This window comes from Leishmania panamensis (assembly GCF_000755165.1).
Source record: "Leishmania panamensis strain MHOM/PA/94/PSC-1 chromosome 29 sequence".
NCBI classification, from domain to species: domain Eukaryota; phylum Euglenozoa; class Kinetoplastea; order Trypanosomatida; family Trypanosomatidae; genus Leishmania; species Leishmania panamensis.
In genome coordinates this window covers 800880-815666 of record NC_025875.1, presented here as the reverse complement: position 1 = coordinate 815666, position 14787 = coordinate 800880, and the positions used below count along the sequence as shown (strand labels likewise).

General features: G+C 57.8%; 5 protein-coding genes across 5 annotated transcripts, besides 2 other annotated features; all 5 read left to right on the top strand.

Moving 5' to 3' along the window:
- Positions 1-2056: 2056 nt before the first annotated feature.
- LPMP_291960 (protein farnesyltransferase alpha subunit, putative) lies at positions 2057-4327 on the top strand (the record flags this gene model as incomplete). Its single annotated transcript, XM_010702499.1, has 1 exon — positions 2057-4327. One exon carries the CDS (start codon positions 2057-2059, stop codon positions 4325-4327), a length of 2271 nt encoding a protein of 756 aa, XP_010700801.1.
- Positions 4328-4864: 537 nt separating this feature from the next.
- Positions 4865-5286: a repeat region.
- A 2634-nt stretch (positions 5287-7920) lies between these two features.
- On the top strand, positions 7921-8235 carry LPMP_291950 (hypothetical protein; the record flags this gene model as incomplete). Its single annotated transcript, XM_010702498.1, has 1 exon — positions 7921-8235. One exon carries the CDS (start codon positions 7921-7923, stop codon positions 8233-8235), a length of 315 nt encoding a protein of 104 aa, XP_010700800.1.
- Positions 8236-9014: 779 nt separating this feature from the next.
- On the top strand, positions 9015-10850 carry LPMP_291940 (hypothetical protein; the record flags this gene model as incomplete). The annotated part of the gene is made up of 1 exon (XM_010702497.1): positions 9015-10850. The coding sequence occupies one exon, from the start codon at positions 9015-9017 to the stop codon at positions 10848-10850; it is 1836 nt and encodes a 611-aa protein (XP_010700799.1).
- A 904-nt stretch (positions 10851-11754) lies between these two features.
- Positions 11755-12579, top strand: LPMP_291930 (hypothetical protein; the record flags this gene model as incomplete). Its single annotated transcript, XM_010702496.1, has 1 exon — positions 11755-12579. One exon carries the CDS (start codon positions 11755-11757, stop codon positions 12577-12579), a length of 825 nt encoding a protein of 274 aa, XP_010700798.1.
- Positions 12580-13120: 541 nt separating this feature from the next.
- On the top strand, positions 13121-14542 carry LPMP_291920 (hypothetical protein; the record flags this gene model as incomplete). Its single annotated transcript, XM_010702495.1, has 1 exon — positions 13121-14542. One exon carries the CDS (start codon positions 13121-13123, stop codon positions 14540-14542), a length of 1422 nt encoding a protein of 473 aa, XP_010700797.1.
- A 195-nt stretch (positions 14543-14737) lies between these two features.
- Positions 14738-14787: part of a repeat region that runs on past the window's edge.

Genomic DNA, 14787 nt, shown 5'->3' with positions numbered 1-14787 from the left:
ACAATTTGACCTCCCCCTCACCCCAACCCACCCCACTCCACTCTCCCTGTCTCTCTTCGCTCTCTTGTTGTTCTTTGCTTTCTGCTTTGACCCTTTCTGGACTTCATCGTCTTTGCCGCCGTCTTCATCTCATCCCCTTTTTACCTCCTCCCTCCCCTGAGGCACAGACCGACTTCTTCGTTGTTGTTTTTTGATTTTCTCTATGTTGCGCATTGCTTGCTTGTTTCCACTCCTCACATCTCTGCCGCCACCCACGTGCTCCTGCGATTGTCTCCCCGTAATCTCCTCGACGGTCCTGTGGCACGGGTGGATGGAAGCGTCGCAAAGACGTGCGAGAAGAGAAGGAGGGGAACGGTGATGGTGCCATTGGCAGCCGGACAGTGGAGCGATTCCTGATATCGGTTGTCTGCTCCTTCTCGTCTCCTGCCTCGTCTCTCGTAAGCCTTGTGACCGCTATCCAGCAGTGCAGATTGTCGGCATATGCAGGAAACTTGTGCCCTGCAAGCTCGGCTGATGCAGACCTCGGTTGTGTGGGGGGGAGCGAGGGGAGGGAGTGGTGGTTCTGCGAATGCCATTTTTGTTGCCCGACGGGCTCGTAAGCACAGGGCGTGGCGCGTGCGGTTTGTGAGAATAGGGGGTGCCGAACTGAGGATGCACCAGTGTGGATCTTCATGGTCGCGCACACCTCGGCGTCATCCTGTTCCTGTACACGGAAACTCACAGGCAAAAAGAAAAGGGGGCCATGCGCCGTCATTGGTCTTGAGAAAGGCAACCTGCTGCTATAATCGTGGGTGTTCAACTGGAGAAGTGAGAAGGGAAACCGGGTGGGCTCAATGCTGCTTTCTCCCTGACTTCCTTCCACTGCCTCCGCTCATCGCCTACCTCACCTCTCACCCAGTCCACCCTGCCTCTGCTTGCACTAACATCGTACCCGCACCACCACCCACAAAGAAACGAAAGGGAATTGTAGCGTTATTGAAGGTTATCATGATATGAGAACGTAATGCACAGAAGAGGAGGGACGCCTTTGGACAGCCGTGGGTAGCCAGGTCGGTGCCCATCAATCCTCTCGCCCCCAGTCCTCCTCCTCCGTACACCCCGCTCTCTTCGACAAGTGCGGCAGGCCCTATTGTCTGGTTCTCTACATCACCTGTAGCTTTTCTCGCCTCTCTTTCGCTTCTCTTGCTGCTTTTTTTTTTCCTTTTTTCGCGTGCTTGTTTATTCTTTACTCGTCTTGCTCTCGCGTTGTTGTTGTTTCAGCACTGCTCGCATGTATACCTCAGAAGGGAGAAGAATACGTGAGAACGAAGAGGCGAACCGGTATTCCCCTGAGAAAGCCCTGGCTATCCTCCATATGTGGTTGTCTCTGCATGTTATGTACGTGGGCGTGTGTGTATGCCAATCAGCTTGGGTGTATGTCTATCTCTACGCTGTTGTCGCCATCCTCCGCCACCCCTTTTTCTTCTTCCGCCCTCAAGTGTGTCTGTACGCACGGACAGGGCTACCTGTCTGCCACGGCTTCGTCAACCAGTAGCAGCAGCTTCACAAGCAGTCCGACTTCACTCGCACGATCAGCGCGTCAGCGAGACGCCTGCACTGTACGCCTGAGCGATGGTGCCTCGAAAACATCGTACTTGTCATTTACCAACGAGGGGAAAGGAAAGACCCAGCCAAGCGGCATTCCAAGAGAGGAAAAAAAAGGGAGGGGCTGCCTTAACCTCGCACTCATCCCCTTCCCCTTCTCCTTCGACCCATCGGCTGGCGAACATGGTCTTCCTCGCCGGGATGTGCAGAATGTCTCCCGATGGAAATTCATGACAGGCCATGCAAGAACGAGGTAACTGCTGGGTGCGGATGCAATGCGTTTGCAAATGCCCCCACTCCCTGACGAACACCTCACATACAAAGAGTGCAGCGTACTCGCATGTCCGCCTGCCTCTCTCCTCACGCCCCGCCTCTCTCTTTACTTTGTACATTCTCTCCCACTCCCATATCTCTTTATTTACTCCCAGCCATCCATCACCGCGTACGCCTTCGCGTGGACATCGCAGGCGCAATGTCGCGTTCCAACCGCTCCTCCTCCTCCTCCTCGTCATCGCTATCGTCGTGGGTGTCTGCTTCCTCCGCCTACTCACAGAGCTCCAAGGATGGGGAGTGGCTCTATCAGCTCGCCTGCGTCGAGGCCTTCGTACCGCTTGTCGCGGACGTAACACCAGCGGACGAGAGTTCACATGCCTTGCCAGAGCACCCCGTCGCGAAGATTCACTACTCACCAAACTTCAGCTTCATCTACGGCGTCTACCGCTCCCTTCGAGATCAACTGGACTACACCCCAATTCTCCCCGCCCACGGTGAGCAATGCGGAAGTGGTGAGCTGCCACCTGTAATTCACGCCATTCACACCTCAGCGGCACGCTGGTTTCTTCTGCTGGCGTTTGCGCTTCGTCAATGCACCTCCAACTACACCGTTTGGAAAGATCGACGTGATGTGCTCATGTCCCCTGCAGTGTTGGAGCAAGCGACCCGCGATGCGCTGCCGGCATTTCCGGTGCCGGAGGCCATCCTCTCCTGCACTGCCTCGGAAGCGGAGAAGCAAGAGGCGCTGCGTAAACTGGACGAACAGCAGAAGAAGTTGAGACTGACGTCGCAGCACTGGCTCCCCGCGCGCGCCGACATTCTGTGGGAAGGTCGACCGAGCCCGTGGCGTGCGGTGCATTGGGAATTGGCAGCGGTCGGCTGCTTCACACGGCTGTACCACAAGAACTTCCAGGTGTGGCATCATCGAAGGGAACTGCTGACGTACGCACTCCAGCAGACCCCTTCTTATGTCCGGTGCAGTGCGGACGCCGCCGCCGCCGATGGAAAGCCGGAGCAACAAGCGGAGGACAGCAGTCCGCTTGTGCCCGCATTGGCAAGTGAGGCAACCCTTAGCGATTACCTGCGTCGCCACGCCGGCCTTGATTTTTCTGCCATTGACGAACGGCCGACGCTGAGGGCAGTGCTATGCAATGAGGATGGGAAGAACTACCACGCCTGGCTGCACCTGTCTTGGTACCTGCAGGCATTCTCCTTCCTGCTGACGCCTCCGTCGCGGGAGGCTCTGGAGGAGCACGCGATAAAACTTACGGGAGCTGTAGACGACCAGGAGTCGTACTTTACACCGCACCCCGGCTGGATCACTGCCTCGGAGAGCGCCGCGCCGGCGGCGCTCTCACCCACCCTACCGCCGAGTCCCCTCACTGAGGAGCTGCAGTTCACGGCGCAGCTTATCTATCAAGACTGCCGCAACAACTCAGTCTGGTGTCACCGCTTTGTTCTCTTGAGGGAAGCTCTGTTCCGTCGCCTCTGGCGGCAACTCTGCTCTGACCGTTACACGAGTACTGTTGGCACACTCCCAACCAACACGAACTGGCAGCGCACTGCGCGAATCGTTTGTGCAGTGGAGATGAATTACTCCCTGCAGTGGCTGTATGTGGATCCAACGAACGAGGCCGCCTACACCCACACCCGGTCCGTTGCCCTCCTCTTCCATATACTCACCACGCGGCAGCATGTTTGGGCGGCAGAGCACGCCAGAACGGACGGCAGTGAGGAACTTCAGCGCTACCTCGCCGATGCCCCTCTGCTCACCCCGGTCGCACTCACGAACTCTGAGCTGTCCGCCAACGCCGACGCCGGCACCGTCTGCCCCTTCACGGAACTCCTGCATCTCCTCCGTGACCGCCAACGCTGTGTTCCGTGGGATACCTACGTGGAGAGCTTTGGACTGCTGCGGTACATGCAGCGGGTCCTGCACACTGTCATTTCGGCTCGAGTTACCGAGCTGGAGGAGCAGGCGGCGCGCATCTTGCGCTTGGCGGTGGCTAGCGACGCGATAACCTCACCTGGGCAAGAACCCAAGCCGCAGGCGATTGCCGCGCTAGCCCCTCTCTACGAGCGCAGCTCTCAGTACATGCTAGATAGCTTTCACCAAGTCGACAGTGCGCAGTACTTGGTCTGCCAAGCGATTCTGGAAGAAATGTGGCTGACGTACATGGACGCGGCACAGCGGCGCCGGGTGCGGCAGCTTCGCCCGTCGGAGGCGTACCGTGAGGGTCTCCTGTCAGAGTGGCTGAGACCGTGTCCGTGGGGTGGGCCGGAGAAGAGCGCAGCGGACGTTGGCAAGCTGAAAGACCGCCAGGATGCTGTCGTCCTCAACTTCCTCGCCTACGAGGCTGCCGCGCTAAGCAAGGCGAAGCAGCTGACGATGGCCGACCCGATCCGTCTCAAGTATTGGAAGCGCGAGGCCCTAAACATTATGTGCCGCGTCTACGGCACGGCTGCCTGATACAACACAAGCGAAAGAGGAAAAAAAAGGGGCGATGTACTGATGCCTGCAGGGGTGTGCGCGTGTGTGTGTGGGGGGAGGGTATGTTCCAGCGTAAGAGCACAGCAACCTTCTGTAGTCCACGCAGCAGGCAGTTTCTCGATTGTTTTTTTTTTTCTTATTCGGGTAAGCTACTTTGACCCGACTGCTTCTAGACAACCGAGGAGGCAGTGATGTCCCGTGGCTCAGGTCAACGACATGCATGACTAACTGTATGGCTCGCCCCAGCCGCATCGCCTTTGCAGTGGTTTCATCCCAGCACCTCGGCCTGCTGGTCTCCTAGCGAAACACAAAGAATGACCATCCGCGATCGTGCCCACCTCCACCTGCACCGTTGCTCCCTTTCTTGCGTCTTTGTCTTTTGCTTCACGGGGCTACTCTGCCCCTTTGCGGCTTTATGTTTAATTGGCCGGCGTCCCCCCTCACAACTGAAGTTAACCCTACACAAAACCTGTTTTTTCGGTTCTCGTCACCACCCCCTGAAGGTGAGGAGAGGGGGGAGCAACACCTCAGGGCGTAGTACCCCAGGGCCCAGCACCCCCCTCCCTCATACACACCCACACTCTGTGTGACGAAGCCAAGCGACCTCCCCCGATCCCTGCCAAGGCCGAGCCACCCTCTGGCGGTGGCAGGGCCCAAGCGCCGACGACGTGGGGGAGGGGGGTCCGAGCGGTGTGCCGCTGCTGATGTCGGCGGTCGGGTCCTGGGTGGCGTTGCGCCGGAGAGACCTGCGACAGTGAACGCGCTTGGGCCACTCATGCGCTCGGCCGAGGCCCTGCCCCCGATGACGGGGTCGGCGCACCGCTGCGCTGCGTGTCTCGTGCTGCCTCGCACGACCCGATGGGCCTGTGACGGGCCGTCGGGTAGGGGGCGGGGGGTGCTGAGCTCATGCTGCAGGGCAGAGGGTGGGGAGTTGGAAAAGGAGAAGCAAAAGGAGGCTTCCACGTGTGTATTTCCGTCGCCCCCTTCATCACACACTTAGTCTCTCCCCATGCCTGCCTATGAGCTGGTAGCTGTTACGGTTGCCCTGTACGTACTGCATTTGCTTTCTGTGTAGCCTTCGTGATGGCTGTTGCCGTTGTCGCACGTTGGTCTGTTTCCTCCATTCTTTGTGTGTACGTGGGTATGTGCGTCGGTGTCGCTTTGTCGCTCGCTTTCGGTCTTGCTGGGGGCTTTGCAGTTCTTACCACTTCCACTTTTACTCATCTCTCTCTCTTTCCTGCTTTCCCATTCACGCTGCATCTGCGCCTTTCACTGCTTGTTTCTTTATATGCTTTGTTTTCAAAAAAAAACTCCCCTTTGTACAGCATCATCTCCCCGCTCGAGTACTTTCTGGAAAGTGGGAGAGGAGAAAAGTAAAGGCCAGGCGTGATGTCTGATAGATTGCACATACATGGATGTCTCTCTCTCTCTCTCTCGATAGGTTCCCACCTGTCTATGTCTCTGTCGCTGCAGGCCCATCACGCGCGATACTTCTTCCTCTCGACCCACCCACACTTGCTAAGTGGCCTTAAGTATAGTTGGGAAAGAGACAAAGTTAAGAAGACACACGCCACAGGTTACTCACGTACGGCGGCAGAGAGACCCCACACCACAGAAGTCACCTCTATGGAAACGAATATGCTGACTCGCGGATGACCTCAGTGTAACTTCCTCTACCTTCTTCCATCACCCTCCCCTCTCTGACGCTGTCAAAGGGAAGGAAGTTCCCACTAACATGTTTACTGGTGTGCTTGTGTGTGTGTGTGTGTGTGTGCTGAAGTGAGGACATAGGGCTGCAGTAGAGCAGCAGGGAATAGAAGCTACCGTCCATGTTACTTGAACAGTTGTCGAGGTCAGCATGACACTCGCAAAGCGGAGAGTGGGACTGGGACGTGTTGGATTCTGCCTCGCTGCCGATAAATCTGAGGGGATTAGAGAGAAGACGAAGGGGGCGGAGATCTCCCTGTGGCTATTGTTTGTGCCTCCCCCTTCGTCTTTGCCACTAGCATTTGCTGCTGGGTCGTGGTCTTCAATCATCACGCAATCGGAGCAAAAATGACACATTCGCTCCGTGTGCTCGATACATGCTCCCCCCTCCCCCCTCCGCATGTCTCTCCTTCTCCTTCCGGGTATAACTTGCCCACGTGCTCTATACGTCTCTCTCTCTCTCTCTGCAAGCACTGCACAGGTGCCTGCATCGTAATACCCGCCTCCATCCCCAGCAACACCATTACACTCGGCAGCCAAGATGGACGCAAAGCTGGCAGCACCTATTAGAGTACACTCTCCTCCCCCATGGGGGCTGGGTTTTCTCTGTCTCCACCCTCCCCCCTGTTCCCCCAACGCGCACACACATGCATGATGACCATCAAAGTACGCTCGCACTTATTTTGTGGAGTCGTACGTGAATTGAGACGCGCTTGCTTCCTTCTGTTCGTTTGTGGTATGGATGTCTCGGACTCGCATTGGCAACTCTCACCCTGTGGCCGGGGGTGCCCTCCTTTCCTCCCTCGGAGCTGTGACGTGGTTTGGGCATTGCGGCAGCGGCTTAAAGAAACTGGGGGGAAGGGAGCGTGAAGGCGTATCTTGAAGTACACGTACTTGGTGTGACGGGAGCGGCTATGGGGTCCGTGCGCTGCAATGGAGAGAGAGAGGAGGGTACGTGTGCAGGAGGGCCGCAGAAGCGCCTCTTAGCGACGCAGAACTGAAAAACACTTCGCCGTGTTCGTAGGCGTCTGTCTGTCACTTTTGCTTTCAACGGTCGTTTCCTTGTGCGGGAGCGCAGCTTCGAGTACAGCAAGAGAGACAGCAGCAGCAGCAGTAGTAGCGACCGTCCTTTTCATTCATCGCCATTTAGGACCCCTGCTGCAAAGAAGAGAAAACGAGCGGAGTCGCGCAGGATGCAGCAGACCTTGCGCGTAAAACCCCGACGTTGCGCGAAATGGAAAGGTGAAACAGGGAGCAGAAAATAGCCAAAACACACACACTGCGTCAACTCAGTGAAGGGAGCGGAAAGAATGAGCTGTGTGTATGGGAGTAGAGGTATAGATGAGGCTGTCTCGCCCCAAACCCTTCCTCTCGGGTAATGTGACCTGAAGTACTCGACTGCATTCCCCTCTCTCTCTCCCTTCTTCCCTTCCCCTCTCCCTCTTCCTCTCTCTCTCTTTCTACGCGCGCGCGGTGCAACAGCAGCCTCGTTGAAGCATCCGGTGTGTAGTCGACGCATATTTACGACCCGCCCAGGCGTTTGTGTGCGTGTGACTGACATGCAGCGTAGGGTCATACCTTGCATGAGGCGGGTCATTACGGCATCCGCCATGCTTCTCCCTCCCCTCTCGCTGCGTGCCCACCGGGGTCGCTCCTACAGTTCGCCAGGGAACACTCTGTACACCACGGGTGTACGCGATCCGCAATCGCCAGAGAAGCTGCCAGCGTCGGCAACCGGTTTCCACCACACTCTGGCAGGGAATGCGTCTTACGTCGGCGGCAGCGCTGGGGCCACACGCGCGGTCAGCAGTGGGGGGCCGCTCGACGGCGAGGGTTTCACAGAAGCGGATCTCAGTCCTCCGCAGATGCCCTCCCCGCAGCAATACGAGAACTATCAGGAGTACCTTAACGCCTATGATCAGTACCTGAAGGACACCACTCAGTTCTTGACCTCGGCCCGCTCCTTTCTGCAGAAACGACTGCATCGCCTCCGCCACGCCCACGCCGGCCTCGCCGAGGCGGTGCGTCGGGAGTATCTCTGGACGTTTATCCCCTTCATTTGCATCCTCTGTGTGCACATGGTGGACTCGCAGCACCACGTGAACGCCCGAATCACCCGCGAGCGTCTCAAGCAGCGAGCCAAAGAGCACGCGAAGGACGTCAAGTGGGTTTCCGTGTAAGCACTGTCTCCTCTTGGCGTGTGCTGCAGATGTGGGTGCGTATATTGCGGTGCGTGTGCTCGCATGCCGCTCTTTTCTCTCGACAGTGAAGATCGGTGTAAAAACAAGAAAGAAAAGGGAGTCGCGTAAGACGAAGCGCGCGCGCGTTGTGTGAAGGTGCATTCTTCGCTGCTTCCCCAGCACCCGGGAGGGAGAGGGGACATCATGCCCCGCCTTCTGCGGCACTGCCTCAACAGTGCCTCTGGTGCCTCTGCGACGGACGCTCGCCCACAGCGTACCACCCAGCACGGCCTCCTTCCCTACTGCTCATCCCCTCCGCGTCCCGCTTCTCCTTTTCTGTGTGTTTTGATGTACGCAAAACGTGCCACAACATCACACGTGCACTACCGCCAGCGGCACAAATCTTTCCTCTTTCCCCTCAACACGTGCACACACGTCACAAGGAACTGCGGCCCACGCGGTCTCCCGTCAGCACTGTATCGAATTTCTGCAGATCACACATCTGCCTACCTCTACCTACCTACCCACTCCCTCCCGGGTACTCAAGAGAGTGGCAGCGGGTGCGTGTGTGTATGGGTGTGTGGGTGTGAAAAGAAACTCGAAGAAAAAAAGAGGGGAGGTCTGCAGCTGCAACCCGCTACTACAGCCGCTCGTTTGCAGCAGACACCACCGACAAAAAGCTCAAGCGCACATTTTAGGGACCTAAAGCTGTGCACCTGCTCGCCCTGGCCACCTCCTCCTTGTGTTTCTCTCTCGCTCAGGAACGGAATACCGATCTCATGAGTCTTGTGTCGTCGTCGTCCACCTCGCCGATAGCACTCGCAATTCGGCGCCTCCGCACCATTGCAGCCCAGGAGGAGCAGGCGCGTCAGCTCACCACCTCAGCAGCGCTGGAAGAGTGGACAACGCAGACCTTCGAAGCCGAAACGGAGCGCATAAACCGCGAGCTGATACAGAGGCGTGCACAGGCATCAGCGACTTTCTTCCCCGCGCTTTACATGCGAGGTCGCAACCCGGCCGCCGAGGAGACTACACGGCTTCTGCACGGCACCTGCAAAGCCTTTGAGTTGGACCTACGCTTCAAGGAGATTGAGAAGCTGGACAAAATGCACGCACATTTGTGGACACTGCTGAGTGCAGGGGGTCGCACCAGCATTACCGTGGAAGCCTACGAGCAGCTGCTGCACGACTTCAACGAGTGGGCAGCGGAGCACTATGGAGCGCAGCTTCCACCGCCGCCGAGCACCGTCTGGGATGTGTCGGAGAATGAGGACGAGGTCATCTTATGCAGAAGAAAGGGAAATGAAAAAGACCACGAGAAAGGCGGAGGCGGTAGTGGGTCGCCCTTGATAGCTTCTCTGGGTTCCTCTGTCTCGCCAGAGCAACCTCCCTCCGCAAGCACGCCGTCGGTCTCGGCCGCTACTGCAGCAGCGGTCAACGACGCGCCATGCAACAGCGGTACCCGGTGCACGAGCTGGGACGCCGTTTCGCGGCACGTCAAACGCTTTCGGGAACAGCAGCGGCTGCTTCAGTTGCAGCACTGCAGTGATTCCCCGGCCCCCGCAAACTCCTCTATGCGGAGCTACGCCCACTTTGAGCATCTGCTCCACCTCGCTGAGGACCAGCCAGCACTTGGCAACGTGCTCTACCTCTGCTCGGTGCCGCCGCCGCGACCGGACGTGCAACTTTTCCTTTCCTGTCCTCGTAACGCTGAGCGCGCGGTTGAAATTGCCGCCATCTACCAGACCTTTGCGAAGCAGGTGTCCTTCGTCAAGTGCGAGGCGGAGCTTATTATGTGGGACAGCAACAACGATGGACGGCTCTCGGAGGATGAAGTGGAGAACTACGTGCGTGATCTGGCGCCCCGCATCGCCGCGCTGCAGGTAATGGGAAAGGACATGCTTCCCTTTTACTGTTGCACAGTGAGTCGCCGGCTTTTCTGGGATCTCGACCCAGGCAATCGCGGTGTGCTACGAATCCACTCCCTGCTGCAGAGCAGTGTGATGGATGAGTGGGTGAGCCTGCAGCTCATGACGGAAGACGACCCGCAAAACTGGTTCGGTGCCCTCGTAACGCAGCAGCTCTACAACAAGTTCGTGCTGCTCGACACACGCAACATCGGCACGCTCAACGTAGAGAACCTGCGTGGGTACAAAAAGGGCTTGCCGACCGTGCTCGACGATGGTCTGCCGCCGGACGTCAGTCCGCTCTGTTCCCTCTTTATTGATCGTTACTTCGAGACGAACACACTCATGACACGGTCTGAGATGGACTACCGCAAATTTGTGGATTTTGTAATCGCCGTGGAGCTGCTGCCGCAGTGCAGCCGGCCGTACTTCTTCTGGAACATCCTTGACGTAGAAGGGACAGGCGTGTTGACGCCGATGATCGTCAACCAGTTCTTTCGAGAGACGCACGCGAAGCTCGTGGTCGCCAGGTTGGACGTGCCCTTGCGCGAGACAGTTGTGCAGGAGGTTTTCGACCTGATTGACAAGGCGGAGCCGCTGCGCATCACGCGCGAAGAGTTTGTACGATCGCCGCAGGCAGGCTTGTTTGTGGCGCTCTTGATCGACTGCCTCTCGTTTTGGACCTACGAGAAACGCGAGCAGCGCTGACTGAGGGAGGGTTGGCTGTGGACGAGCTCGACTGGATGTTGGCAGTGGCCAGTGCCAGCATCATCACTCCGTCGTCGCTGTGCGGAGGCTCTTGGCTCCATGCAGAGATCCTGAGATACCGGCTAATTTTCGATCCTTTTCGTTCGTGTGTGGTTTGTCCCCGCTCCCCTGCCCCTGTCCGCTACTCTTCGCAAAGCTGCAGTGTCTCCCAACCGTACGTGGCACCAGATGTGAGGGCCAGGCCGGCCATACTCCCCTGCGACCAAACACACGACGAAGGGAGGGGGGGGGGCAAAGAAAGGAGAAAAGTGGGAAAATCGACTCATAGATGCCCATTCACACACACACACACACAATTCGCGTGACCGCAAGGAGCAAACAAAGAAGTTGAAAAAAGAGGGGAAGCGAGGGGGTACACACCGAATGACGTCCCTTGTGCTGGCGAGGGCCTCGGGCTCCCCCCTCCGTCCTATGTGTCGATGACACAAAAAGGAACTGTAGTGTAATGCGTGCGGAGATGCAGAATGAAGTAGTCCACGTGGGCCGGCGCAGGTGCCTCCCTACCCCCACTCACCGCATCTGTGTTATGGTTGTACGCGGTGAACACGCGTGCTCGAGGCGCATTTTCTTGTTCCTTGCATACTCGACGAACTTACTTACTACACTCCCCCCCATCGACTCTCTCTCTCTCTCTCTCTCTCTGAGTATGTGGGACTGCTCCGTGTCTTCTGTTATTCTTGCCGATCTCCTGTAGCCCACGAGTGCAGAAACTGCAGCGCGCAGCGCGGAAGTTACACTTCACGAAGGAAAGGAAAGCAGACAAAGTGAGACACGGAAAAAATTAAGCGCTGCGAGTCGCATACCAGCAACTAGGCGCACCACCAAAGCATCACTGTCGTTGTCCATGAATAGCACCGCAGTGGCGAGGGCGTCGCCAGACATCCAGTCCTTGCATATTTCCTACCAAGATGTCCGCTTAGAGGTGGAGATGCTGCATCAGCCCCACTTCACCGTGGAGGCAACCCAGCCGTGGAGCTGTGAGGAGGCATCGCTATCGTTGACGCGCGCCGTCACCCTTCATAGACCAGAAGAGCAAGCAAGGCAACGGCGAATACCTCTTGGCGCATACAAGGCGGGAACGGTTCACATCATTGCTGAGGGGCAACCATCTGGTCCTGCAGCGTATGATACCAGTGTGGCCAGCGACGGCATGCGCCACAGCACTGACGCAGCAGTCCTCTCCATCCCTCTCTACGTGGCGCATGCGTCATATAGGCGTCCGAATCTCTACAAGGAGCACTTGAGCCTTTGCATCGTGGAGGGCACGCAGCACCCCTCCACGCTTTCACGCCCTCAGCGCCGTGGCGGTGGGCGTCGACATAGCCATAGCGGCGTCCTTGAAGGCAGGGCACACAAGCTCACTCGCGTATTGTTCATCGATATCGCCGCTCTCACACCCGACCCTCGCGCTTCCCTGCGCTGCACCAGCACGGGAGAAATCTCCGCTCCAGCGGCACTCTACTTCAGGTGGGCGCCTGCGTCGTCGTCCTCGTCAACATCAGCGTCGACGAAGGATAGTCACAGGCTGCAAGGGCGCCACCCCCCTGGGCATGGCGCACGAGACGGATCACAGCAGCGCCACCGCCGAGTCGTACTCCTCCCACCCACCGCAGCTGGTAAAACGTTTGAATTGGTGTCCATCAGCGTGAAGCGAGGCCTCGGCGAGTGATGCAGGTGGGGCAACAAGGCGTACAGGAGAAAGGTACAAAGCAGCAGGTGATGTGAGCAAACGCTCGCTCGTCACAGAGAGGGGGGGGGGAACAATCGCCTTTGCTGCTTTCCTGAGGGGCGGACGGTGAGTAGTCACCGTGTGTGGGTGGGTCGGTCTCAGCGCTACCTCGCAGTGTGCCTCACACACGCGACTGAAGTACTCGTGGCCACACACGCACAAATGCAATAAAAGGGAAGAAACGTAAAATGCAGAGGCGTCCTTCGAGGGAGGGGGGGAGGGGGGCATAATCCACTGTCACGAAGAAGGTGTGAAATGGCACCTCGCTACGGAGCCGCTGAAAAGAGGGGGGAAGGGAAAGGCAATCAGCCTCCCTATTATCAGTCGTGCACATCCCGTCGTCTTGGCGCATGCTTGCAGGTACCTTCTCTTCTCTTCTCTTCTCTCTCTCTTGCTCGTCCCACATCACCCCCAACGTGTTCCTCTCGCTATCTCTGTGCCATGTTTCAGATTGGAACTCTCACGCACAAAACTAGCGGTGATGTGCGCGGCCACCGCGCAGCAGTTCAGATCGAATCCTCTGTTTCGCGTTCTGGCCTTCCTCGACAATACCGGCGCGCAGGCCTTTGCGCTAGACGCCGAGGTCGACGCGGATGGTGACTTTCGGGACCCAGATAGCGTGTTCGCGACGGATTCAGCAATCACCGGCGTTCTCACAGCGGCACTCGATGCACTGCGAGCCAACGTTCGTCGTCTCTTCGCGGACGCTGCAGAGCAGCACGCATTGCTGGCTGTTCTGGGTGCCGGTACACCCGAGCCGCCAGAGAAGGCATCGCTGTGCATCACCACCATTCCTGGGCCATTGCCGCTCGAGGTGGACGGTGTCGTGCCGGTGGACGTAAATAGCGACGCGTCCCTGCAGCCACAGCCATCCTCCTCCGCTTCGCTTTCCTCACTACCCATAAGCACTTCCTGGAGCGAAGCAGTGCTGCACCCCACCTCCCTCGCGCACTACGCCGACAATGTCGAAAACGAGATTCCAATTCACTTGCTGGTGCGGCTGCACGAGGTGCTCGGCATCTCCGCCGTGCCACTGACGGCAGACGGCGCAGCACGCGCGGCGCCATCGTGCTACTGCACCTGCTCTCCTTTTGTAGAGCAACTCCTCATCGACGGGCTTGACGAATGGCTGCACCGCTGCCCAATTGATGAGGTGAAGCGGATGGTACTAGCGTGCGGTGTTCAGCCGACGGTGTGGGAGTCGACGTTCACACAGCAGCAACAGCAGCAGAGAGCCGATGCACAAAGCGCTACCCTGCCTGATGCTCTGGCAGATTTTGTGGTAGATGTTGTCTTCCCTGTTCCCGCACAGGCACAGAAGGTGTCTCCCAACGCGTCAAGTACCACCACCGTCGAAACGGTTCAAGACTGGCTCATCCTCTCCTTTGAGAAGAACCGTGAGGCCGTCGACCTTGAAGAAGATGATAACGCTTCCGCGAATGAGCAAAGTGGCAAGAGCGACGACAGCGGCACGAACAGCCAAGGCGAGAAGAAGCGCATCCGCACCAGCAGCACGTGCCCTTCAGCAGGCGACCGTGACGGCCTCGGCTCGTGGGAACCGATAGACGGCGAGGAGGTGCTTACGGCAGAGAACATTGATCGATATCTACTTGAATGTCCGCAGCGTATTCCAAAAGAAATCCTGCGAGCGAAGCGTAAGCGCATCTCTGACGCAGGGATCACTGCGTTTGAGCTGGAACATCACTACACAGCCGCGGAGTTGAAGAAGCTCGTGAAGGAAGGTCTAGGCACCATGACGGCGTCCGAGGCGACGGATTTTATGGGGCTTCCTGTGACAGAGGCCCAGGTACAGCAAGCAGCACGATTGACACGCAAGGCGCAGCTTGTGGAGTGGATACTGACCCTTCACAAAGCTGCAGTACTGCAGCAGTCCCACGTGTAGGGTACCGAGGGGGCTGTGTCCTCACTTTCCTTGTAGGGTATACCCGTATCTCTACAGCAACTTCACCCCTGTCCCCCGACCTGTCTTTTGGTTGCCGTTGACGTTCGCTGTCCGCGACGATGCCGGTCACCTCAGCCCGTGCGGTAGCTCAGGGCCACGTGCCCACTATATGTGGAAAAAAACAAGCTACCATGCCCCTCGCACATGGCTGGCAGACTCGCGGTGTCGGCGGAGAGGCCTGAACT